Source organism: Ranitomeya imitator, chromosome 8 (assembly GCF_032444005.1).
Source record: "Ranitomeya imitator isolate aRanImi1 chromosome 8, aRanImi1.pri, whole genome shotgun sequence".
Lineage (NCBI taxonomy): Eukaryota > Metazoa > Chordata > Amphibia > Anura > Dendrobatidae > Ranitomeya > Ranitomeya imitator.
Window position 1 is genome coordinate 124,737,035 of NC_091289.1, and position 26,544 is coordinate 124,763,578.

A 26,544-nucleotide genomic window follows, 5' to 3' on the forward strand; every position below is an offset into this window, starting at 1 on the left:
GTTGGCTGATGGTACTATTGCAGATGCGTGCTGCCGCTAATAATAGTGAGAACAGGAGTGGCTGATGGGGGTATTCATCAGCCGCAGCCTGCACTCTCTATATAAATAATTTAAAGAAATAAACGGCTTGTGTTCCCCTGTATTTATGATAACCAGCCAAGCAAAGCTCATAACTGGGGGCTGCAACCCTTAGCTGTCAGCTTCAGCAATTCTGGATATCAAGAACAGAAGGGTCCCCACACTGTTTTTAATGTTATTTAATTAAATAATTTTAAAAAATGGCGTGGGGCCCCCCCAGCCTAAAACTAGCAGCCTGCAGCTGACCGGAAAAGGCACACCTATTAGATGTGCCAATTCTGGTGCTTTGCCTGGCTCTCCCCACTTGCCCTGTAGCAGAGGCAATGGGGTAATATTTGTGGGGTTGATGTCACATTTGTATTGTCTAGTGACATCAAGCCCACAGATTAGTATTGGAGAGGCATCTATAAGACACCTATCCATTACTAATCCTATAGTTGTATTGTTAATAAATACACAGCAAGGAAAATGTCCTTTACATGAAATAAAAACAAAACACACTTTTCCTTTTTAAAAAACAAAAGCAAACACAGTTATGCTCATACTCAAAAATACAAGGGAACACATGCCTTTTTTTTCTTTTACTCATTTATTTAGAGCGCAGGTGCCAGCTGATGAATACTCCCATCAGCAGCTCCTGCTCTGAAGGGCAGCAGGCGTCAGCTGATGGGAGCAGTAGTCTCATTAGCCGATACCAGCGACCGAAGGTACACTTTTTACCTTCGATCATAGCTGCTGACTCACGCAATCATTTGACAGCTTGGGAACTGTGGCTGTTTGACTTGTGGCAATGATTTTACCATCGATCAGAAGCAGTGTTTGCCACGCTGTCATGCACATTACAGCGTGACAAACACCCATTGTTCAGTGGACCGAATCAAAACAGTAACATGGACTTCCTGGTGAAGTCTGTGTTCGGAGACCTTGCCCGAACAGTAGGTGTTCGGTACAGACACCGAGCTTTAATGTTCGGGTTCACCCATCTCTAGTCAGTAAAGATGAACAAAAAGGGATAAGAAATATGAAAATAAAGGTAGTCTGTATGCTTATGCCTACAAGTGCTTCTCACTAAATTAGAATATCATCAAAAAGTTAATTTATTTCAGTTCTTCATGACCGCGTATCGCCAAAAACATGGTCTTTCCCGTACTCAATCTTCCTGACCCCCACCCCATCCCCAGGGGGCCATTCTCCCCTTCTCCTGTAAATTTAAATTAAACACAACACGTAAATTTCTTTGGATAATTTTGGCCACAGCGGCCATTTTATTAAAACAAACAATAACATAAATAACAACATATATACCATATGTAAAAACCTTGAGGGGAGGGTTCTTGGGGGTAAGAAATCTGGCTCAAAAATAGGCATAAAGCCACCACCAACTTTAAAACCAAACACTTCTTTACCCTCAGCCGTGACCACCAGCTCAAGGGCACCATGTAACCCATTTCGGGCAAACCAAAACCCCAAAGCTCCCGAGGTAAATTCCCCGTCCAGAGCCCGTAAACAAAAGCCAGATCAACCCCGTAAAAACGTCATCACCACCTCCAAGAACCCCACCCCCCGCCACACACGAACAGCCCTGACCACCTCAGGCTCGTGAGTGCCCCACCGCCACCAAAGCTCTTTCGACTCCTTCCTGTAGCCCGAGTGCCCATAAATCCATACCAACATCATTAAGATGCACTCCATCATCCCTCCAATAATTGCCAATCCCATCCTCCAGCTCCAAATGTCTAACGGCAATACCCCCGTTCCGAGACACAAATCCTGCCACCGCCCTATTCAGCTTCACCCGGGCTCTATTGATCCCTCTATGGGACCGTACATCACGCCACTTCCGCCTTGGTACAATGTCCGACCACACCGTCACAACACCCGGGAAAGATACCCACAACCGTAAAAAATCAAAACGAATGTCTCTGATCAACTCCCTCACTGGCCTAACTCCCAAATCATTTCCTCCAAGGTGAACCACCAAAATGTCCGGGGGTCGATCCAATCTAGCGGCGTTGGCAACTGCCGGCAACAAACTCCGCCATAACATACCCCGGAATCCCAACCATCTAATAACCACCGAATCCCTTACAAAGCCTAATTGCCTACCATTTCGCCTGACATCCGCACGAAGCGCACCCCAATGAACAAATGAATGTCCGATAATCCATGCCAGGAGGGAGGTTCGACCTGAAAAAACACAACAATGATTAACACCATAACAAGGCTCTCTCCCCCACAGACCTAATTCCTAATATAAGACAGATATCGATCCGAACTCCATCTGCCTATTCTTTTGATCACATCAACGCCTAGGCCCAGACCATCCGCCTCGGACGCAGCACCAATTCGAAACGAATGCGACCCGAAATTCTTCGGGTCAACACCCAACGATCCCAAACCCCTCTTCAACAGCGCCGTAAATTGGTAGCGCGACAAAAATTCCCCGTTCTGATGTCGTAACAAAGGGCCTGCCCTCAGCGCCGACAGACGCCAATAAGATTCCAAACAGTGCTGCGGGCACATCCCGCTACCGTCAACTCTCCCCAGCACCACTCGCCTACCCCTACCAAGCTGATCAGTCTTAGAACACCTGATCCAAAATACAATACCTCCTGCCCAAAAGTCAACATCTTCCGCTAACAGACCACCCACCTTATTTTTATTTGGGGACACCAGCTCCCCCAGGCGCAAAGCGCCAAAGAACGCTAAAGAGAAGGCTAACCTAAACAATACAACCTCAAACTGCGAACTACAAATACCGCCCAAAGCCTCCCCAAGCCGTTCCAGCATACCAAAAGAAATCGGCCTACGCTTATCAAAAGACACATTGCCCTTCCGAAAACCCTTCAAAGCCTGCCTTATCAAAAAATCTTTTGTCAGATCAGCTGAACCTTGCAACCGAAAACCAAAGGCCAGACCCGCAACAACTTTGTTTAACCTCGAAACGGACCATCCCCATTCGGCCGCCTTACCCATCAAAGCCAGCAGAGCCATAATCTTATCGCCGTCAGATTCCACTGGGCCGCATTGGACCAACCAACCTTCCCACATCTCCCAAGCCGCTGCATAATCCGACCATGTCCGGCTCGACAGTGAGGCCTGTATCAAGCGACCTCCCCTTCCGCAACAATCTGCCACAGATGCGAAGGACATCCCGCTCCTGTAGGTTCCGAATCTGGCGCCAGTTCCCGGAATCGGTCCCACTGAAAACGAGATAAAGCATCAGCTATATTGTTTTGGACACCTGGTACGTGCACCGCCGAAATCCACGAATTCAATTCCAAACACCTCAACACCAATTCCCTAACCAACCTAATCACGGGGGGAGAAGAGGAAGATAAACTGTTGATAACTGACACGACACTCAAGTTATCACAATGGAATCGTACCCGACGATCCTTAAAATTCTCGCCCCAAATAAACGCTGCCACTACAATTGGGAACAACTCCAACAATGCCAAATTTTTGGTTAGCCCGTTTTGCCGCCATTCTTCCGGCCACACTCCGACACTCCATTTGCCTGCACAGTAGGCGCCATAACCGGCTCCCCCTGCTGCGTCCGTATAAATTTCACAATCAAAGGCGTTCAAATCCTCCTGCTGAATCAATGATCTGCCATTATAATTTTCCAGGAAACGCTGCCAAACCAACAGATCGTCCTTGTGCTCCCGGCTCAAACGTATGAAATGATGAGCTGCACGGACTCCCGCCGTAGCTCTGGACAACCTTCGGCAAAAAATCCGGCCCATAGGCATGATCCGGCACGCAAAATTTAAGCGCCCTAGCAACGACTGTAACTCCTTCAACGTCACTTTCCTCAATTTTCCGATTCTGGACACCTCCTGCTTCAGCAACAACAATTTGTCGTCGGGCAACCTGCATTCCATCTTTCTAGAATCGATAAGAATCCCGAGAAAACTTAAGACCGTACAGGGACCCTCTGTTTTCTCCTGCGCCAAAGGGACCCCGAAATGCCCGGACACCCATTCCATGGTGGCCAATAAATTACCGCACACCGCAGAGTCCGGGGGGCCCACAAACATGAAGTCATCCAAATAATGAATGACCGAAGCAACATCAGAAACGTCTCTAACAACCCATTCCAAAAAAGTACTGAAAGTTTCAAACAACGAGCAAGAAATGGAACAGCCCATCGGCAAACACCTGTCTAAATAAAATTCTCCATTCCAAAAACAACCTAGTAACGGAATGCTCTCCGGATGCACCGGCAGAAGCCGAAAGGCAGACTCGATGTCTGTCTTCGCCATCAAGGCCCCCGCTCCGTACATACGAACCCATTGCACTGCCGCATCGAACGACGTGTATACAACCGAGCATAATTCCTCCGCAATGCCATCGTTAACAGAACAACCTTTTGGGTACGATAGGTGCTGAATTAAACGAAACTTATTTGGCTCCTTCTTGGGCACCACCCCCAATGGAGAAACGATCACCCCTTCCATAGGCAGCGAACTAAACGGGCCCGCCATTCTTCCTAACTCCACCTCTTTTGCTAACTTACTCGAAACAACATCCGCATGTAAACTTGCTGACCTCAGATTTTTTGTAGAAAAGGGGACCGTATGATTCGGGTGAGGAATCCTAAAACCTTCAGCAAAACCGTCCCTAATCACCACCGCCTTCAACCGGTCCGGATATCTACTTAGATAAGGGGCCATCTTTTGAAGCCTCACCGGCGTCACCCCCATGACCGCTACCCCCTGCTGGCTTGCCCCTTGCTTTTCTGAAACATTTTGAAGCCCCGTGTGAAGCTCCGCTACAATGGGAACACACGTGCTTAAACCTGCAGGTATTGCCATACTTGCACTGGCCGTCATTGAACTGCCAGCACGTGCCCGTTTTTTCCTTCGCCCCTTGATACCCCTGTCCTCCTCCTCCCCCTTGTCCTGATTGCTGACTACTACTCCCCGCGCCCCCTTGAAAGGACTGCCCGTACCTCACAGGGGCCATCACCTTCAGCCACAATCCAATGTCCTTATGCTCCCATTTTATCTCAGGCCTAACCGCCTTCCGCTGCCTGAATTGTTCATCGTAACGCAGCCAAGCCTGGCCCCCATACGTACGATGTGCCTCACCAATAGAATCAAAGTAACAGAAAAGACCCGAGCAATTTTCCGGGAATTTTTCTCCTATCACACTGGCCAAGATAGCAAAAGCCTGTTGCCAATTAACAAACGTTTGCGGAATCAGGCGCCAACGCCTTTTTTCCTCCTCTTCCTTTTTGCTATCATCTTTTTTCCCTTTGTCCAGATTAAATTTTTCCAAAGGGAGGAGGGAGAAAATCTCAACAAATTCATCCTTCCAGATCTTCTCCTTCACCTCCTTCTTTAAATGGGCACCGAGGGGACCCTCAAAGCACACAAAGACCTCCCCTTTTGCCCGATCATCCAACTTTATCTCATCCTTCTTACCCGTCTCCGTTTGAACCGACACTGACACCCCAGCTGCCTGGGCCGACGCGGCCGCCCCAGACCTCACTAATTCACCGGAGCCCCCTCCCCCGGCTGTACTACCAGGATCCACCAACCAAGCCCCAGCAGGTGACCCTCCCATATTACTTGCTGGCCCCGCGTCCAATCGCCTCAAAATATGCGACATACCTGCCAAAAGCTCTCTAACGCCAGGAAGCCCAGAACCAGCGTCCCCTACCCCCTCCACTAACCCCACCGTACCCGGCACCGAAATAGGAATAGACATGTACTCACGAGGCTGCGCAGGTGCTGTGTCCCCACCAGCCGTGTCTCCGGAATCCCGCTGTTCGCCATCTTCTGGATGTTCGCTCTCAGATCCGGGGTCGTCGCTGCCGCTGAATTGCCCCAGGCCCGCGCCCCTGGCCTCCACGTCACCAGGGGGGACCGAGACTGGCGATACACTCCTGTCGCTGGACCTCCTGGCGGATCTTGACCTGACGGCTGTTTGCAATCCACCTCGGCCTCCTGGCCTACTTGCCCGACCGGCACCTGCCCCACGACCAACGCGTCCCGGGCCCAGCTGAACCACCGATGCCAGCCTGCCCGTCGCCCTACTCTGTCGTCTCGTGCCGCTGCCAGGCCCACCTAGGGGAGGTGAGCCCGCCGCTGTCACCGCTGCTCCATAGCTCCCCCTCACTGCTGCCGTCGCTGGACTCCTGGCTCCTCCTGTTGTCGCCGCCGCTGACTGTGCTGTAAGTCTGCTGTTCCTGGCGCCGCTGGGGGGCGCCGCACTTCCCCTCGATCCCGGACTAGGCCGCACTACCTGTGCGGCCCTCACCGCTGACGTCGCTGTGCTCCCTTCTCCTCCTGACTCTGCCGCCGCTGCCCGCGCTGTGCTCCGGCTGCTTCTGGCACCGCTAGAGGGCGCCGCACCGCCGCTCGCTCCCGGACTAGGCCGCACTTCCGTTGCGGCCCTGGCTTCCGCTGCGGCCCTGGCATCGGGCCGTGCCTGGCTGGTCGCCGCTCCACGTCGCCGCCTCGCGCCGGCAGAGCCGCCGGGTGGATTCCTGCCGGAGGGGGGAACGGGCAGGATGGTCGCGCCGCATCCCGCAGCCCCCGCAGGGTCCCCGGAGGGGCTCCGCGGCCTGCGCCTGCCGCACGGTGACATGTCGGGGGACAATCTTTCTGGGGGCCGGGTTCTCCTGGTCCTGCTGCCCCGGCTCCCGCAGTCGCCCAGCAGCCTGGTGAGCTGCTCTTCCAGCCATCCATCGCTCCTGGACCTGGATTCCCAGCGCAGCTGCTCCACGAGGCTGTCTATGGAGGCCATGGTGAGTAGCTGCACACTTCTTCTCTTCTCTCCTGATGATTCACCTCACAAGTGATCCTTCCCGCACTTCTCCAGCCCCTGCCTCCTTTCCCCACTAGGTCCACCCCTAATTCAAAAATTTCCACCAATCCCCTATATGATCCCTGTTTTTATTCAAAACTCTAAAACTCCCTTCTTGGCAACGCAGTCATGTGGGGGCTTTCATCCAGCTGCGCCCATTACAGCCCCCCTTCTATACAAAAAGTGAATCTCACACATTATATAGAGTCATTGCAAACATCTTGAATCTTCACAGCATAGACAATTGCCTTATGATACGAGATGTGCAGCATCTGAAACAATGGATACTGGAAGCCTGTGTTAGCATTTCTTCTGCGGTGTTGCTGTCAGTGTGTCAAGAGTAGGAAGAGGGTTGCATTGACAATCCAACACCATAGGCAGCCCTTTGAATACATTTTATAAGTGGCCATAAACTTGTAAATAACGCATGAAAGAATAAAGTTACATTAAAATCAGGCACACAATTATTTTTCTTGTGAAATTCTCAATAAGTTTGATGTGTCACATGACCCTCTTCCCTTTGGAAAAAATAAAGTTGGATCCAAAATGGCCAACGTCAAAATGGCCGCCATGGTCACCACCCATCTAGAACAGTTTTCCTCCTCCCATATACTAATGTGCCACACACAGGAAGTTGATATCACCATCCATTCCCATTTTATTTAGGTGTATCCATATAAATGGCCCACCCTGTATTGTTTGATTTCTTTGCCTGTGTGGATTAGATGGGTTGTATTAACGACATCTGGTGAGAATTTCTTGTCAATAGCACCTTTAGAAACATATTTACTTAGAAAATAGCTGATGTATTCAATACTTATTTCGCTTGCTGTCATTTTGGATTTTAAAATCATTTTTCAATCATCAACATTAACAGAAATAAACACTTGAAATAGATCACTCTGTTTGTAATGACTTTATATAATATACGAGTTTCACTTTTTGTATTGAAGAACTGAAATATATTAACTTTTTCATGAAATTCTAATTTAATGAGAAGCATTTGTATATATGAAGAAATTTGCCAGCACTAAGAAGTGACTGATTCCTAAGTATGAGAGATACACAGTAGCTATGCGAGAAGACTGCAGGATTGCAAAGATTTCCAGACATACTGTACTACAGCAAGGCATTGCTGTCAAGCAATATAGCTGAGAGTGGGGCCAAGGTTAGTTAACTTTTTGATGATATTCTAATTTAGTGAGAAGCACTTGTAGGTGCAAAAAGCCATGGAAAGTCATGACACCAGCTGAAATCTATCAGTACATAGAATCAAACTTTCCATATAATGAAAATAATATCAGCAGGTTCAACTGATATCCCCGGCACTGAGACCACAAAATCCTCACAGCATGCAGTGCGTGCACTGTGAGGATTTACAAGTTTGCAGTCACATAGAGTGACTGCAGACTTGTCATTTTAGACTGGACAATCTCTTTAATATATGTGTACTTACTATTTGTTACATAACTTTTTCACATTGTTGACAGAAAAAAGACTCGCACATCCAAACTAGTGTGAATAGGTGCATACCAGGAGCAGCTACCTCCATACATAAATATACAAAAAAGGTTGCACTCTATCGTGCAAAAGCATGTCTAATATTAAATATATGAAATATGAATAGCAAAATGGCTTTTGAACATTAGGAAAATATTTAAATAGTGCTGCAAAAACATCTAGTGTGAACGTAGCCTTAATCAGTTGATAATTTTTTTAAACATTATTATTATACGTTAGTTTTAGGATATAATTTGTCCTACCATACTGGATATTAGTCTCTGGGCCAAATCCTAACTGATAGCAACCAATTCTTGCTTAATCAGTACTGTGAGTTTATCACAAATTATGGATTGTGTAATGGAATATATAACACATCACTCATCTCAGTCACAGCTACAAAAAGTTTCCTCTGACAATTACAATGCCAGTTTAAATACGGTAAGTGGTCTGCACAGTTGTTCACCCTCACTAATGTGACAGTTAAGGCCCCTTTCACACATCAGTCTTTTGCCGTCAGTCTCAATCCTGCAAATTTTGAAAAAAACGGAGCCGGCGAATGTTGCCACTGGATCCTTTTTTTCTCATAGACTTGTATTAGTGACAGATTGCAACGGATGGCCTCACGTTTCATCCGTCGTTCGCCAAATTCGTAGAAAATTGTTCATCCGGTGGTCGGAGAAAATGGACATAGTAACTTTTTTTGTGTCCAGCGAAAAAACGGATAGCGACGGATCAGTAACCATCCGTTGTTTGCTGGAATGGAAGCCTATGGCGCCGGATCTGTCAAATGATGGCATCCGGCGACGCATTCCGTTTTTTTAACGGGGCATGCTCTGATTTCTTTAGGATCCAATTGCTGGATCAGCTAGTTGGATCTGGATCCGTCACATCTGTTTTTCACACTCTGCAACAGATCCGTTTTTTTCAACATTCGACGGATTGTGACTGATAGCAAAAAACTGATATGCGAAAGCAGCCTAACCAATTACATTGAGGACTTTAAATTCCGTCATTTAAGCCTGCATCAGTTTTACACCTTTTTCCCCCAAGCCATAGCACCCTGGGAGCTAAGGAAGATATTTCACAAGAACAACTTCTTCTAGTTGATTTATTGGATGAGATGGACAGTCAACCTTTGTCTTCGGATGACAGCTCTGTTGTTGGCTCTGCAAGCCATAGTGATAGTGACACAGGAAATGGAAGTGATTCTTTGAGTCAGGGCAAATCTACAGGTGGGACTCAGGCGTGGAGGCAAAGCTTAGGCCATGTAAGCTCAGGAGCATGTGATGCTTTTGGTGTAGGAGTCTCAACAGTGCCTGAAAAGTTTTCAGACGTTAGTACAATTGAAACCCTGACCCCAGGACTTCCAGGTCAGGGTGACATCAGCAGAGGAACCAGGTAACCTAATCTCTCCTTTTGAGCTGAAAGGACCAAAGGTTTATTGTTGGGGGTAAGAGACATTATAGGAAGAAGGGACGGGATGGAATTGGTGTGGACACAGTATGAGGAGTGGTGAAGGGGGAGTTGTGCTACAGGCACAGTCTAAGTTGTGGGGAGAATTGGTGCAGACACAGCACGATAAGTGGGGGGGATTGGTGCTGCGGACACAGTATGACAAGTGGGTGGGAATTGGTGCTGTGGACATTGTATGAAGAGTGGGGTATTTGCGCTGCGGACAAAATATGAGGAGCAGTTGGGATTGATGTGGACACAGCATTAGGAGAGGTGGGGCAATTGGTGATGCGGACACAGTATGAGGAGCAGTGGGGATTTGTGCTGTGGCACAGTATGAGGAGTGGGAAGAATTGGTACTACGGACACAGTCTAAGGAGTGGGGCAGATTGGTGCTAGTGGTACAGTATGAGGAGCAGGCAAGATTGGTGCTGCATTTACTGCATGAAGAGCAGAGAGATTGGTGTGGACACAATATGAGAGGGGAAGATTGGTGCTGTGGAAACAGTATGAACAATGGTGGTGGACTGGTGCTGTGGACACAGCATGAGGAGAGGTGGGGCAATTGGTGATGCGGACACAGTATGAGGAGCAGTGGGGAATTGTGCTGTGGCACAGTATGAGGAGGGGGAACAATTGGTACTACGGACACAGTCTAAGGAGTGGGGCAGATTGGTGCTAGTGACACAGTATGAGGAGCTGGCAAGATTGGTGCTGCAGTTACTGCATGAAGAGCAGAGGGGATTGGTGTGGACACAATATGAGAGGGGAAGATTGGTGCTGCGGAAACAGTATGAACAATGGTGGTGGACTGGTGCTGTGGACACAGTATAACACGTAACCATACAAAACAAACATGACCAAGACACATGATCCCAATAAATTGCAACATATTAATCCTGATCATGTGTCCATTAGGACTAATAGACCCATCATCATATATCATATATGAAAAAACTCTCCGGAAAAAATGATGCAATTGGTCATTATTATAGAAAGATATAAACTTTATTAATAACAATTAAAACCATACAGCAACAACATCTGACCAAAACTGGGACAAAGGGTGAAACTGAAGCACCTAATACACTCTGTGTGATACATAGGCGACTGACACCATCCCCCGACACCCAAGCCAAACACCAGGTATCTATATCTACAGATGTGTGTATAGTATAGTCCAAACAATGGACCAGCACCAGCCACTGCTGCTATAATAATAATAATGGTGTAAATCCAATTAACAACCTAGTACTGTCTGCCGGTATAATTCTAACACATACCCCCATACATACCACTACTACCAGAGATCACAATAAACTCCGTATGATCAGCAAATAATTATTACCTCTAAAGTGGGGGTACCAGGGTGAGGCGAGAGTCCGGGCGCTGGCGTCTGCCCCGACGCACGTTTCGGACCAAATCCTTTTTCAAGGGGCCTGATTGCTCTGCTTACGGCCGCACTTTAAATAGAATTCCTCCGGCGTGTATGGTGACGACGTCAAGGAGCGGGGTTTCAGCAATCGCATGATTAAGAAAGCATATAACCGTGCGAGGGGTTCCTCTAGGAATGAGTTATTGTATGGTACGCGTCAACCTAAAAAAGTGGGTGACGTGAGATTTGTTACCAACTTTCATTCACATTTCCCAAGAATGAGGAAAATCCTTGATAGATCGTGGCATATTTTAAAAGCGGATCCAGTAATTTCCAGATTTATTCCAAAACAAACAAAAAAACAAAATCCTCTAAACTGCATGCTCGCAAACGCCAGAAGCCTGACAAACAAGATGGAAGAACTAGAAGCAGAAATATCTACAGGTAACTTTGACATAGTGGGAATAACCGAGACATGGTTAGATGAAAGCTATGACTGGGCAGTTAACTTACAGGGTTACAGTCTGTTTAGAAAGGATCGTAAAAATCGGAGAGGAGGAGGGGTTTGTCTCTATGTAAAGTCTTGTCTAAAGTCCACTTTAAGGGAGGATATTAGCGAAGGGAATGAGGATGTCGAGTCCATATGGGTCGAAATTCATGGAGGGAAAAATGGTAACAAAATTCTCATTGGGGTCTGTTACAAACCCCCAAATATAACAGAAACCATGGAAAGTCTACTTCTAAAGCAGATAGATGAAGCTGCAACCCATAATGAGGTCCTGGTTATGGGGGACTTTAACTACCCGGATATTAACTGGGAAACAGAAACCTGTGAAACCCATAAAGGCAACAGGTTTCTGCTAATAACCAAGAAAAATTATCTTTCACAATTGGTGCAGAATCCAACCAGAGGAGCAGCACTTTTAGACCTAATACTATCTAATAGACCTGACAGAATAACAAATCTGCAGGTGGTTGGGCATTTAGGAAATAGCGACCACAATATTGTGCAGTTTCACCTGTCTTTCACTAGGGGGACTTGTCAGGGAGTCACAAAAACATTGAACTTTAGGAAGGCAAAGTTTGAACAGCTTAGAGATGCCCTTAATCTGGTAGACTGGGACAATATCCTCAGAAATGAGAATACAGATAATAAATGGGAAATGTTTAAGAACATCCTAAATAGGCAGTGTAAGCGGTTTATACCTTGTGGGAATAAAAGGAGTAGAAATAGGAAAAACCCAATGTGGCTAAACAAAGAAGTAAGACAGGCAATTAACAGTAAAAAGAAAGCATTTGCACTACTAAAGCAGGATGGCACCATTGAAGCTCTAAAAAACTATAGGGAGAAAAATACTTTATCTAAAAAACTAATTAAAGCTGCCAAAAAGGAAACAGAGAAGCACATTGCTAAGGAGAGTAAAACTAATCCCAAACTGTTCTTCAACTATATCAATAGTAAAAGAATAAAAACTGAAAATGTAGGCCCCTTAAAAAATAGTGAGGAAAGAATGGTTGTAGATGACGAGGAAAAAGCTAACATATTAAACACCTTCTTCTCCACGGTATTCACGGTGGAAAATGAAATGCTAGGTGAAATCCCAAGAAACAATGAAAACCCTATATTAAGGGTCACCAATCTAACCCAAGAAGAGGTGCGAAACCGGCTAAATAAGATTAAAATAGATAAATCTCCGGGTCCGGATGGCATACACCCACGAGTACTAAGAGAACTAAGTAATGTAATAGATAAACCATTATTTCTTATTTTTAGTGACTCTATAGCAACAGGGTCTGTTCCGCAGGACTGGCGCATAGCAAATGTGGTGCCAATATTCAAAAAGGGCTCTAAAAGTGAACCTGGAAATTATAGGCCAGTAAGTCTAACCTCTATTGTTGGTAAAATATTTGAAGGGTTTCTGAGGGATGTTATTCTGGATTATCTCAATGAGAATAACTGTTTAACTCCATATCAGCATGGGTTTATGAGAAATCGCTCCTGTCAAACCAATCTAATCAGTTTTTATGAAGAGGTAAGCTATAGACTGGACCACGGTGAGTCATTGGACGTGGTATATCTCGATTTTTCCAAAGCGTTTGATACCGTGCCGCACAAGAGGTTGGTACACAAAATGAGAATGCTTGGTCTGGGGGAAAATGTGTGTAAATGGGTTAGTAACTGGCTTAGTGATAGAAAGCAGAGGGTGGTTATAAATGGTATAGTCTCTAACTGGGTCGCTGTGACCAGTGGGGTACCGCAGGGGTCGGTATTGGGACCTGTTCTCTTCAACATATTCATTAATGATCTGGTAGAAGGTTTACACAGTAAAATATCGATATTTGCAGATGATACAAAACTATGTAAAGCAGTTAATACAAGAGAAGATAGTATTCTGCTACAGATGGATCTGGATAAGTTGGAAACTTGGGCTGAAAGGTGGCAGATGAGGTTTAACAATGATAAATGTAAGGTTATATGTTGTGAATTCTGTGGCTGAGTTCACTTCTGTGGTCACAAGTGGTATTGCAGTCTCTGGGCTTCCTCCCTCAGGTGTTTTGGTGAGCTCGTTGGCTGCCTTGCTATTTAGCTCCACCTGAGTCTGTCTTCCTTGCTCCTTGTCAATGTTCCAGTGTTGGATCTGAGCTACTGCATCTTTCCTTGGGCCTGCTGCTCTGCTAGATAAGTGTTTCTAGTTTGTTTTCTGTTTTTTCTGTCCAGCTTGTTATTATTTTTTGCTGGAAGCTCTGAGAAGCAAAGGGGTGCACCGCCGTGCTGTTAGTTCGGCACGGTGGGTCTTTTTGCCCCTTTGCGTGGTTTTCGTTTTAGGGTTTTTTGTAGACTGCATAGTTCTCTTTGCTATCCTCGCTCTGTCTAGAATATCGGGCCTCACTTTGCTGAATCTATTTCATTCCTACGTTTGTCTTTTCATCTTGCTAACAGTCATTATATGTGGGGGCTGCCTATTCCTTTGGGGTATTTCTCTGAGGTAAGTCAGGCTTGTATTTCTATCTTCAGGCTAGTCAGCTCCTCAGGCAGTGCCGAGTTGCATAGGTAGTTGATAGGCGCAATCCACTGCTGCTTCCAGTTGTGTGAGGATAGATCAGGTACTGCAGTCTACAGAGATTCCACGTCTCAGAGCTCGTCCTATTGTTTTGGGTTATTGCCAGATCTCTGTATGTGCGCTGATTACTGCACGCTGTGTTGCCTGATTGCCAGCCATAACAGTACAAGGAGCCATTCAATGATTTCCAATAGAGGGAAAAAAGAAATCCTGACATCATTTTTTTTTCTTAGCTCTGTCTTCAGTCTTTTTTTTCCCCTAGACATTAGAGTGCTTCAGGACACAGCTGTGGACATGGATATTCAGGCTCTGTGCTCCTCAATGGATAATCTCGTTGTAAATGTACAAAAGATTCAAGATACTATTGATCAGAAATCGATGCTAGAACCAAGAATTCCGATTCCTGATTTGTTTTTTGGTGACAGAACTAAGTTCCTGAGCTTCAGAAATAATTGTAAGCTATTTTTGGCCTTGAAACCTCATTCTTCTGGTAATCCTATTCAACAGGTTTTGATTATTATTTCTTTTTTGCGCGGCGACCCACAGGACTGGGCGTTTTCTCTTGCACCAGGAGATTCTGCATTGAGTAATGTTGATGCATTTTTCCAGGCGCTGGGATTGCTTTACGATGAGCCTAATTCAGTGGATCAAGCTGAGAAAAATCTGCTGGCTTTATGCCAGGGTCAGGATGATGTAGAAGTATATTGTCAGAAATTTAGAAAATGGTCAGTACTCACTCTGTGGAATGAATCTGCACTAGCGGCTTTGTTCAGAAAGGGTCTCTCTGAAGCTCTTAAGGATGTAATGGTGGGATTTCCTATGCCTGCTGGTTTGAATGAGTCTATGTCCTTGGCCATTCAGATCGGTCGTCGCTTGCGCGAGCGTAAATCTGTGCACCATCTGGCGGTATTGTCTGAGAGTAAGCTTGAGCCTATGCAGTGCGACAGGACTATGACTAAAGTAGAACGGCACGAACACAGACGTCTGAACAGACTGTGTTTCTATTGTGGTGATTCTACTCATGCTATTTCTAATTGTCCTAAACGCACTAGGCGGTTCGATAGCTCTGCCGTTATTGGTACTGTACAGTCCAAATTCCTTTTGTCCATTACCTTAATGTGCTCTTTGTCATCATATTCTGTCATGGCGTTTGTGGATTCAGGCGCTGCCCTGAATCTGATGGATTTGGATTATGCTAAACGTTGTGGATTTTTCTTGGAGCCTTTGCGGTGTCCTATTCCGTTGAGAGGAATTGATGCTACACCTCTGGCCAAGAATAAGCCTCAGTACTGGGCCCAGCTGACCATGTGCATGGCTCCTGCACATCAGGAAGTTATTCGCTTTTTGGTACTGCATAATTTGCATGATGTGGTCGTGTTGGGGTTGCCATGGCTACAAACCCATAATCCAGTATTGGATTGGAACTCTATGTCGGTAACCAGCTGGGGTTGTCAGGGAGTACATGGTGATGTTCCATTTTTGTCTATTTCGTCATCCATTCCTTCTGACATCCCAGAGTTCTTGTCGGACTTTCAGGATGTATTTGAAGAGTCCAAGTCTGATGCCCTTCCTCCGCATAGGAATTGTGATTGTGCTATCGATTTGATTCCTGGTAGTAAATTCCCTAAGGGTCGTTTATTTAATTTGTCCGTACCTGAACACACCGCTATGCGCAGTTATGTGAAGGAGTCCCTGGAGAAGGGACATATTCGCCCATCGTCGTCACCATTGGGAGCAGGGTTCTTTTTTGTAGCCAAGAAGGATGGTTCGCTAAGACCGTGTATTGATTACCGCCTTCTTAATAAGATCACTGTTAAGTTTCAGTATCCCTTGCCATTGATTTCTGACTTGTTTGCTCGGATTAAGGGGGCTAGTTGGTTTACTAAGATTGATCTTCGTGGTGCGTATAATCTGGTGAGAATCAGGCAGGGAGATGAATGGAAAACGGCATTTAATACGCCCGAGGGTCATTTTGAGTATCTGGTGATGCCGTTCGGACTTGCCAATGCTCCATCTGTTTTTCAGTCTTTTATGCATGACATTTTCCGTGAGTATCTGGATAAATTCTTGATTGTTTACTTGGATGACATTTTGATCTTCTCAGATGATTGGGAGTCTCATGTGAAGCAAGTCAGAATGGTTTTCCAGGTACTGCGTGCTAATTCCTTGTTCGTGAAGGGATCAAAGTGTCTCTTCGGTGTGCAGAAAGTTTCATTTTTGGGGTTCATCTTTTCCCCTTCTACTATCGAGATGGATCCGGTTAAGGTTCAGGCCATCCAGGATTGGACTCAGCCGACATCTCTAAAAAGTTTGCAGAAATTCCTGGGCTTTGCTAATTTTTATCGTCGCTTCATCTGTAATTTTTCTAGCATTGCCAGACCATTGACCGATTTGACCAAGAAGGGTGCTGATTTGGTTAATTGGTCTTCTGCTGCCGTGGAAGCTTTTCAGGAGTTGAAGCGTCGTTTTTGCTGTGCCCCTGTGTTGTGTCAACCTGATGTTTCTCTTCCGTTCCAGGTCGAGGTTGATGCTTCTGAGATTGGTGCAGGGGCGGTTTTGTCACAGAGAGGTTCTGGTTGCTCAGTGTTCAAACCATGTGCTTTCTTTTCCAGGAAATTTTCTGCTGCTGAGCGTAATTATGATGTGGGCAACCGAGAGTTGCTGGCCATGAAGTGGGCATTCGAGGAGTGGCGTCATTGGCTTGAGGGTGCTAAGCATCGCGTGGTGGTTTTGACTGATCATAAGAACCTTACTTATCTTGAGTCTGCCAAGCGCTTGAATCCTAGACAGGCCCGTTGGTCGTTATTTTTTGCTCGTTTTGATTTTGTGATTTCATACCTTCCGGGCTCTAAAAATGTGAAGGCGGATGCTCTGTCTAGGAGTTTTGTGCCCGACTCTCCGGGGTTATCTGAGCCGGCGAGTATCCTCAAGGAAGGAGTCATTGTGTCTGCCATCTCCCCTGATTTGCGGAGAGTGTTGCAGAAATTTCAGGCTAATAAACCTGATCGTTGTCCGGCCGAGAAACTGTTCGTCCCTGATAGGTGGACTAGTAAAGTTATCTCTGAACTTCATTGTTCGGTGCTGGCCGGTCATCCAGGAATCTTTGGTACCAGGGAGTTGGTTGCTAGATCCTTCTGGTGGCCATCTCTGTCACGGGATGTGCGTGCTTTTGTGCAGTCCTGTGGAATTTGTGCTAGGGCTAAGCCCTGCTGTTCACGTGCCAGTGGGTTGCTTTTGCCCTTGCCGGTCCCGAAGAGGCCTTGGACACATATTTCGATGGATTTCATTTCTGACCTTCCCGTTTCTCAAAAGATGTCTGTCATTTGGGTGGTCTGTGATCGCTTTTCTAAAATGGTCCATCTGGTGCCCTTGGTTAAATTGCCTTCCTCCTCTGATTTGGTGCCTTTGTTCTTCCAGCATGTGGTTCGTTTACATGGCATTCCTGAGAATATTGTTTCTGACAGAGGTTCCCAGTTTGTCTCGAGGTTCTGGCGAGCCTTTTGTGGTAGGATGGGCATTGACCTATCTTTTTCCTCGGCCTTCCATCCTCAGACTAATGGCCAGACCGAACGAACCAATCAGACCTTGGAAACATATCTGAGATGTTTTGTTTCCGCTGACCAGGATGATTGGGCATCATTTTTGCCGTTGGCTGAGTTCGCCCTTAATAATCGGGCCAGCTCGGCTACCTTGGTCTCTCCATTTTTCTGCAATTCTGGGTTCCATCCTCGTTTCTCTTCAGGACAGGTTGAGTCTTCGGACTGTCCTGGTGTGGATTATGTGGTGGACAGGTTGCAGCAGATCTGGACTCAGGTAGTGGACAATTTGACCTTGTCCCAGGAGAAGGCTCAGCTTTTCGCTAATCGCAGACGCCGTGTGGGACCCCGACTTCGTGTTGGGGATCTGGTTTGGTTATCTTCTCGTCATATACCTATGAAGGTTTCCTCTCCTAAATTTAAACCTCGTTTTATTGGTCCGTATAGGATTTCTGAGATTCTCAATCCGGTGTCTTTTCGTCTGACCCTCCCAGACTCCTTTTCCATACATAATGTATTCCATAGGTCGTTGTTGAGGAGATACGTGGCACCTATGGTTCCATCTGTGGAGCCTCCTGCCCCTGTTTTGGTGGAGGGGGAATTGGAGTATATTGTGGAGAAGATTTTGGATTCTCGTGTCTCTAGACGGAAACTCCAGTATCTGGTCAAATGGAAGGGTTATGCTCAGGAAGATAATTCCTGGGTTTTTGCCTCTGATGTCCATGCCCCAGATCTTGTTCGTGCCTTTCATGTGGCTCATCCTGGTCGGCCTGGGGGTTCTGGTGAGGGTTCGGTGACCCCTCCTCAAGGGGGGGGTACTGTTGTGAATTCTGTGGCTGAGTTCACTTCTGTGGTCACAAGTGGTATTGCAGTCTCTGGGCTTCCTCCCTCAGGTGTTTTGGTGAGCTCGTTGGCTGCCTTGCTATTTAGCTCCACCTGAGTCTGTCTTCCTTGCTCCTTGTCAATGTTCCAGTGTTGGATCTGAGCTACTGCATCTTTCCTTGGGCCTGCTGCTCTGCTAGATAAGTGCTTCTAGTTTGTTTTCTGTTTTTTCTGTCCAGCTTGTTATTATTTTTTGCTGGAAGCTCTGAGAAGCAAAGGGGTGCACCGCCGTGCTGTTAGTTCGGCACGGTGGGTCTTTTTGCCCCTTTGCGTGGTTTTCGTTTTAGGGTTTTTTGTAGACTGCATAGTTCTCTTTGCTATCCTCGCTCTGTCTAGAATATCGGGCCTCACTTTGCTGAATCTATTTCATTCCTACGTTTGTCTTTTCATCTTGCTAACAGTCATTATATGTGGGGGCTGCCTATTCCTTTGGGGTATTTCTCTGAGGTAAGTCAGGCTTGTATTTCTATCTTCAGGCTAGTCAGCTCCTCAGGCAGTGCCGAGTTGCATAGGTAGTTGATAGGCGCAATCCACTGCTGCTTCCAGTTGTGTGAGGATAGATCAGGTACTGCAGTCTACAGAGATTCCACGTCTCAGAGCTCGTCCTATTGTTTTGGGTTATTGCCAGATCTCTGTATGTGCGCTGATTACTGCACGCTGTGTTGCCTGATTGCCAGCCATAACAGTTATACACATGGGAAGAGGGAATCAATATCACCATTACACACTGAACGGGAAACCACTGGGTAAATCTGACAGGGAGAAGGACTTGGGGATCCTAGTTAATGATAAACTTACCTGGAGCAGCCAGTGCCAGGCAGCAGCTGCCAAGGCAAACAGGATCATGGGGTGCATTAAAAGAGGTCTGGATACACATGATGAGAGCATTATACTGCCTCTGTACAAATCCCTAGTTAGACCGCACATGGAGTACTGTGTCCAGTTTTGGGCACCGGTGCTCAGGAAGGATATAATGGAACTAGAGAGAGTACAAAGGAGGGCAACAAAATTAATAAAGGGGATGGGAGAACTACAATACCCAGATAGATTAGCGAAATTAGGATTATTTAGTCTAGAAAAAAGACGACTGAGGGGCGATCTAATAACCATGTATAAGTATATAAGGGGACAATACAAATATCTCGCTGAGGATCTGTTTATACCAAGGAAGGTGACGGGCACAAGGGGGCATTCTTTGCGTCTGGAGGAGAGAAGGTTTTTCCACCAACATAGAAGAGGATTCTTTACTGTTAGGGCAGTGAGAATCTGGAATTACTTGCCTGAGGAGGTGGTGATGGCGAACTCAGTCGAGGGGTTCAAGAGAGGCCTGGATGTCTTCCTGGAGCAGAACAATATTGTATCATACAATTATTAGGTTCTGTAGAAGGACGTAGATCTGGGTATTTATTATGATGGAATATAGGCTGAACTGGATGGACAAATGTCTTTTTTCGGCCTTACTAACTATGTTACTATGTATGTTACTTATTCCGGATAGGGCTGTTATTACGGCTAGAAGATCTAGAAACTTAAGGGATAGATTAATCCGCAGCCACTACGTGGGGGAACCATCTACTACCTTTCTGGATCAGTTTCAGAGACGTTGCGGTAGTGCTCCATGCGGCCACTGTGTGGCCTGCTCTAATATTTGGCTTGGGTGTCGGGGGATGGTGTCAGTCGCCTATGTATCACACAGAGTGTATTAGGTGCTTCAGTTTCACCCTTTGTCCCAGTTTTGGTCAGATGTTGTTGCTGTATGGTTTTAATTGTTATTAATAAAGTTTATATCTTTCTATAATAATGACCAATTGCATCATTTTTTCCGTACAGTATAATATGTAGGAGATTGGTGTTGTGAACATAGTATGAGGATCAATGGGATTGATGTTTACACAGTACAATGAGAGGGGAAGATTGGTGCTGTGTACACAGTATGACAAGTGGGAGGGTTAGTTCTGCAGAAACAGTATGAGGAGTGGGGGGATTAATGCTGAGGGCACAGCATGATCAGTGGAGAAGATTGGTGCTGTGGATGCAGTATGAATAGTGGGGAGAATGGTGCAGCAGACAAAGTATGAGAAGCAGTTGGGATTGATGTGGACACAGCATGAGGAAAGGTGGAGGAATTGGAGCTGTGGACACAGTATGAGGAGCGTTGGGGGTAGTGCTGCGGACACAGTATTAGGAGTGGGGAAGATTGTTACTACCGTATATCCACAGTCTAAAAAGTGTGTAGTATGAGGAGCAGGGTAGATTAGTGCAGCAGACACAGTATGAGGAGCAGGGGGATTGATATTTGCACAGTATGAGGAAAGGGAAAGAAATTTTACTGCAAACACAGTATAAGGGGAAGTGGGGATTGGTGTGTACGCAAGGGAGGGGAAGATTGGTGTGTGAACACAGTAGGAGAATCCAAGTGGATTGGTGTGGATATAGTATAAGTTGTGGTAAGGGAATTGTTGAAAATTGATGCTGCATGCACAGTATGAGGAGTGGGGGACTGGTGTAGATGCAGTATGAGGAGCAGGAGTGGGAGATTGGTACAGATACAGTATGGAGAGTGAGGGGGACCTGTGAAGAGACACTTTGTCAGTATGTCAGTTTGGCAAGCAAGGGGAGACTTGTTAGGAGACAGCATGGCAGTTTGGGAAGGGATAGAAACATGTGATGAAACAGTATGTCAGTACGGTGAGGAGGACCTGTGAGCAGACAGTATGTGGGAGCAAAGGGGACCTTTGAAGAGACAGTATAGCAGTATAGGCAGTAAGTAGGACTTGTTAGGATACAGTATGGCAGTTTATTGAATGAGACGGACTTGTTAAGAGACCATATGGCAGTTTGGGGAGTTGGAGGGAGATATTTGAGGAGACAGTAAGGAGAGTGTGGACTATGTGAGGAAACAGTAGGAAGAGTGTGAGGGAATGGATGCAGATTCTGTATGGGATGTATGAGGAGACAGTATTGAGAACAAGGGGGAGTATATGAAGAGATAGTATGAGGAAAATTTTTGAGGAGACTATTGAGGGCAATAGTGTGATCAGACATTATGGGGAAGAAAAGTGTGAAGGGGCACAGAATAAAGACTGGGTAGTGTGGGGGGACAGTATATAGAGGGGGCAAAATGGGGGGACAGTGTGAGCGCACAGCAAGGAGGGGACAGTATGCCAACGAGGGGGCAGTGGGGAAGATAGTGCTGCAGACACTGTATGAGGAGCATGGGGATTGATATTTACACAGTTTGAGGAAAGGGAAAACTAGGGCTGCAAACACAGTATAAGGAGAAGTGGGGATTGGTGTGGATACAGTATGAAGAGCAGTGGCGGGATTGGTGCTGCAGAAAAAGTATGGAGAGTGGTGCGGAATTGGTGATGTTGACGCAGTATGAGGAACGGGGAAGATTGCTGCTGCTTGCACAGTATGAGAAGTAGGGGATTAATGTGGACACAGCATGAGGAGCAGTGGAGGAATTGGTGCTGCAGACACAGTATGAAAAGCAGTCGGGGACTGGTGCTGCAGACATTGAGAAGTGGGGAAAATTGGGACTACGGACACAATATGAGAAGTGGGGAGATTGGTGTTGCTGACACAGTATGAGTAGTAGGCAATATTGGTGCTGCGGACACAGTATAATGAGAAAGTAGGGATTGGTGTGGATACAGTATGAGGAGTGGTGGGGTGATTGGTTCTGTGGAAGCCGTATGAAGAGTTGTGGGGAATTGGTGCTGAGGACACGGTATGAGGAGTAGGGGATTGGTATTTTTGACACAGTATGAGGACCAAGAAAGGAGTAGGGAAGATTAGGGCTGCGGACACAATATGAGAAGTGGCGGGATTGGTTTTATGAACACAGTATAAAGAGTGGGAATTGGTGTTGTGGGCACAGTGTAAGGAGCGGGAAAGATTGGTGCTGCAGACACAGTATAAATTGTGGGAATTGGTGTTGCGGGCACAGTGTGAGGAGCGGGAAAGATTGGTGCTGCAGACACAGTATGAGGAGCAGTGGGGGACTGGTGCTGCAGACCTGCAGACATTGTTTGAGGAGTGGAGAAGATTGGGGCTGTGGACACAATATGAGAAGTGGGGAGATTGGTGCTGCTGACACAGTATGAGTAGTAGGCAAGATTGGTGCTGCGGACTCAGTATAAGGGAAAGTGGGGATTGGTGCTGTGGAAACTATATAAAGAGCTGTGGGGATTGGGGGCTGTAGACACAGTATGAGGAGTAGGGGATTGGTATTGTTGACATAGTATGAGGAGCAAGAAAGTTTGGTGCTGGGGAAACAGTATGAGTGGGAAAAATTGTTGCTGTGAACACAGTATGAGGATCAGTGGAGGATTGGTGATGTGGACGCAGTATGAGGAGTGGGGAAGATTGTTGCTGTATGCACAGTTTGAGGAGCAGGGGATAGGTGTTGTGGACACAGTATGAGCATCGTGGGGTGGATTGGTGCCGCAGACACAGTATAAGGAGTAGTAGATTGGTGCTGCAGGCTGAGTATGAGTAGTGGTGGGGTAATGTTGCAGACGCAGTATGAGGAGTGGGGAAGATTGGTACTATGGACACAGTATAAAGAGTGGGGCTTGGTGCTGCAGTAACAGTAGGAGGAGCAGGAAAGATTGTTGCTGCAGACAGTACGAGGAGCAGTGGAGGAAAAGGTGCTGCAGACATTGTTTGAAGAGTGGGGAAGATTAGGGCTGCAGACACAATATGAGAAGTGGGGAGATTGGTGTTGCTGACACAGTATGAGTAGTAGGCAAGATTGGTGCTGCAGACACAGTATAAGGAGAAAGTAGGGATTGGTGTGGACACAGTATGAAGAGCAGTTGAGTGATTGGTGCTGTGGAAACCGTATGAAGAGCTGTGGGGGATTGCTGCTATGGACACAGTATGAGGAGTAGGGGATTGGTATAAAGAGGGGGAAGAATGGGGACAGTGTGAGGCCACAGCAAGGAGGGGACAATATGCCCAGGAGGGGGCAGTATGATGAGGGTACATAGTATAGATACTGGACACTATTGGGGAGTAAAGGAAATATGTAATTGTAATTGAGTATGCTAACAGTAAAATACCTAGTTAAGGCTGTATTCACATGCTGTCTCTACACAAAAGTGATAACATCTGCCTACTCCTATTACAGGAACTCAGAACTACAAGAGGGCTCCCCTGGGAGAATGCTAGAGGTGTCAAACATGGCAGCTTAGTAAAGCTAGCAGATGGCTTGTAACTAGGAAAGAATATATCCTATTGTCTGTATAGAGAAAATGGGGGGAGACACGGGATCTTTGAAATGTGACAACTTAGCCCATAGTCCATTCACAAACAGCAGCTTTTAAATGGGCAAATCTGGGTCATCCTGGAATATGAGCCTTTGGTCAGGACTATAAAAAAGCTGGGTGACACAAAAGAAGTTGTTCACATGTAAGGGCTGCCTAGGAGACTGATGCAATCATTAATTCACTTCTCCTTCCCTCAAGGAAAACAGAAGATAATTTTAGATGGAAGCGTTTATATATTTCTGTTATTTCTCCCTTTTTATTTTATAACTGTTGCATATTTGTGTGTTGTTGTAGTTTTACCTCTTTATATCTTTTATTATAAGCACTGTATATTTTTATATTAAAGTTTAAAATCTTTAATAAATTTGATTCTTGTATGCTCTAAAAGAACCATAGCCTTTCAGAGAGTGTGTGATCTTTTGATTGTCTTAAAATAAAATATTTTGGGGACTCGTCAAAACTTGTGTTTGGTGAGTGGTGGCAGCACGTTAAGTAATCAGGGTGTGTGGACTGTGTTGGGGTGTGATTTATGCTCACTTTGAAGCCAAAAACAGAGAATGAAAGCTAGATTGAGTGAGAGTAGGTAACTTAACCTTTGCAGGCGCTCTTCACTACTGAGAAGTGTGTACTTAACAACTTGGTGACAAGTAGGGTTGAGCGAAACGGGTCGAACATTTTCAAAAGTCGCCGACTTTTGACAAAGTCGGGTTTCATGAAACCCGATCCGACCCCTGTGCGGGGTCGGCCATGCGGTACGCGACTTTCGCGCCAAAGTCGCGTTTCAATGACGCGAAAAGCGCCATTTCTCAGCCAATGAAGGTAAACGCAGAGTGTGGGCAGCGTGATGACATAGGTCCTGGTCCCCACCATCTTAGAGAAGGGCATTGCAGTGATTGGCTTGCTGTCCGCGGCGTCACAGGGGCTATAAAGGGGCGTTCCCGCCGACCGCCATGTTACTGCTGCTGATCTGAGCCTAGGGAGAGGTTGCTGCCGCTTCGTCAGAAGCAGGGATAGCGTTAGGCAGGGTCCATTAACCACCAAACCGCTTGTGCTGTAGCGATTTCCACTGCCCAACACCACCTTCGGTGTGCAGGGACAGTGGAAGCTACATTTTTTTTTTTTTCCCTCAGCGCTGTAGCTCATTGGGCTGCCCTAGAAGGCTCCCTGATAGCTGCATTGCTGTGTGTACGCCGCTGTGCAAACCAACTGCTTTTTTCAAAGCACAAATCCTCTTGTTCCTTCCTTTCTGCACAGCTATCTTGTTTGTTTGTCCACACTTTTTATTTAATTTGTGCATCAGTCCACTCCTTATTGCTGCCTGCCATACCTGGCTGAGATTACTGCAGGGAGATAGTAATTGAAGGACAGTTCCTTTTTTTTTTTTTTTTTTTGTGGGAGATTAAGATTGGCATTTCTGCTAGAGTGCCATCCCTGTCTGTGTCATCTCTCACTCAGTGGGCCATAGAAAGCCTATTTATTTTTTTGCTTGATTTGGGTTCTAAAATCTACCTGAAAAAATCACTACATCAATCAGTGGGAGAAAAATATTGGCCTCAGGGCTTGTGTGCCACTCCTTACTCCTGTGTGTGCCATCTCTCAGTGGGCCATAGAAAGCCTATTTATTTTTTTGCTTGATTTGGGTTCCAAAATCTACCTGAAAAAATCAATAAATCAATCAGTGGGAGATTAATATTGGCCTTTGGGCTTGTGTGCCAGTCCTAAGCGTGCCATCTCTCTCTCTCAGATAGTGGGCCATAGAAAGCCTATTTATTATTTTTTTTATTGGGTTTATAAATTTTCCCTGGAAAAAAAAAAAAAAGTGGGAGATTAATATTGGCCTCTGGGCTTGTGTGCCAGTCCTGAGCGTGCCATCTCTCTCACAAATAGTGGGCCATAGAAAGCCTATTTATTTTTTTGGTTGATTTGGGTTCTAAATTCTACCTGAAAAAATCAATAAATCAATCAGTGGGAGATAAATATTGGCCTCTGGGCTTGTGTGCCACTCCTGACTCCTGTGTGCGTCCAATCTCACTCAGTGGGCCCTAAAAAGCCTATTTTTTGTTTTATTTGTTTTCTAAATTCTCCCTGAAAAAATCATTTTATTTTATTTGGTTTCTAAATTATTCCTGAAAAAATAATTTATTTTTTTTTCTAAAGTCTCCCTGAAAAAAAAAAAAAAACAACAAAACAGTGGGAGATTAATATTGCCCTTTCTGCTTGTGTGCCAGTCTTGACTCCTGGGTGTGCCATCTCTCTCTCTCCAATTGTGGGCCATAGAAAGCCTATTAAGTTTTTTGCTTGATTTGGGTTCCAAAATCTACCTGAAAAAATCACTAAATCAATCAGTGGGAGATAAATATTGGCCTCTGGGCTTGTGTGCCACTCCTGACTCCTGTGTGCGTCCTCTCTCACTCAGTGGGCCCTACAAAGCCTATTTTTTGTTTTATTTGTTTTCTAAATTCTCCCAGAAAAAATCATTTTATTTTATTTGGTTTCTAAATTATTCCTGAAAAAATCATTTTTTTTTTTTTTCTAAAGTCTCCCTGAAAAAAAACAAAAAA

The 26,544-nt window shown here is 45.9% G+C and overlaps 1 protein-coding gene across 1 annotated transcript; it reads right to left on the reverse strand.

The window, feature by feature from the left end:
• Positions 1-2,206: 2,206 nt before the first annotated feature.
• Positions 2,207-4,423, reverse strand: LOC138647250 (uncharacterized). The gene is made up of 2 exons (XM_069736145.1): positions 3,120-4,423; positions 2,207-2,265 (listed from the first exon to the last, which is right to left on the reverse strand). Exon 1 carries the CDS (start codon positions 4,365-4,367, stop codon positions 3,183-3,185), a length of 1,185 nt encoding a protein of 394 aa, XP_069592246.1. The 5' UTR covers positions 4,368-4,423; the 3' UTR covers positions 2,207-2,265; positions 3,120-3,182.
• Between the last annotated feature and the right edge of the window lie 22,121 nt (positions 4,424-26,544).

What these genes read in the sequence shown, in the direction of transcription:
- LOC138647250 (XM_069736145.1), bottom strand. Translation starts at nt 4,367, where the DNA reads ATGTACGGAGCGGGGGCCTTGATGGCGAAGACAGACATCGAGTCTGCC.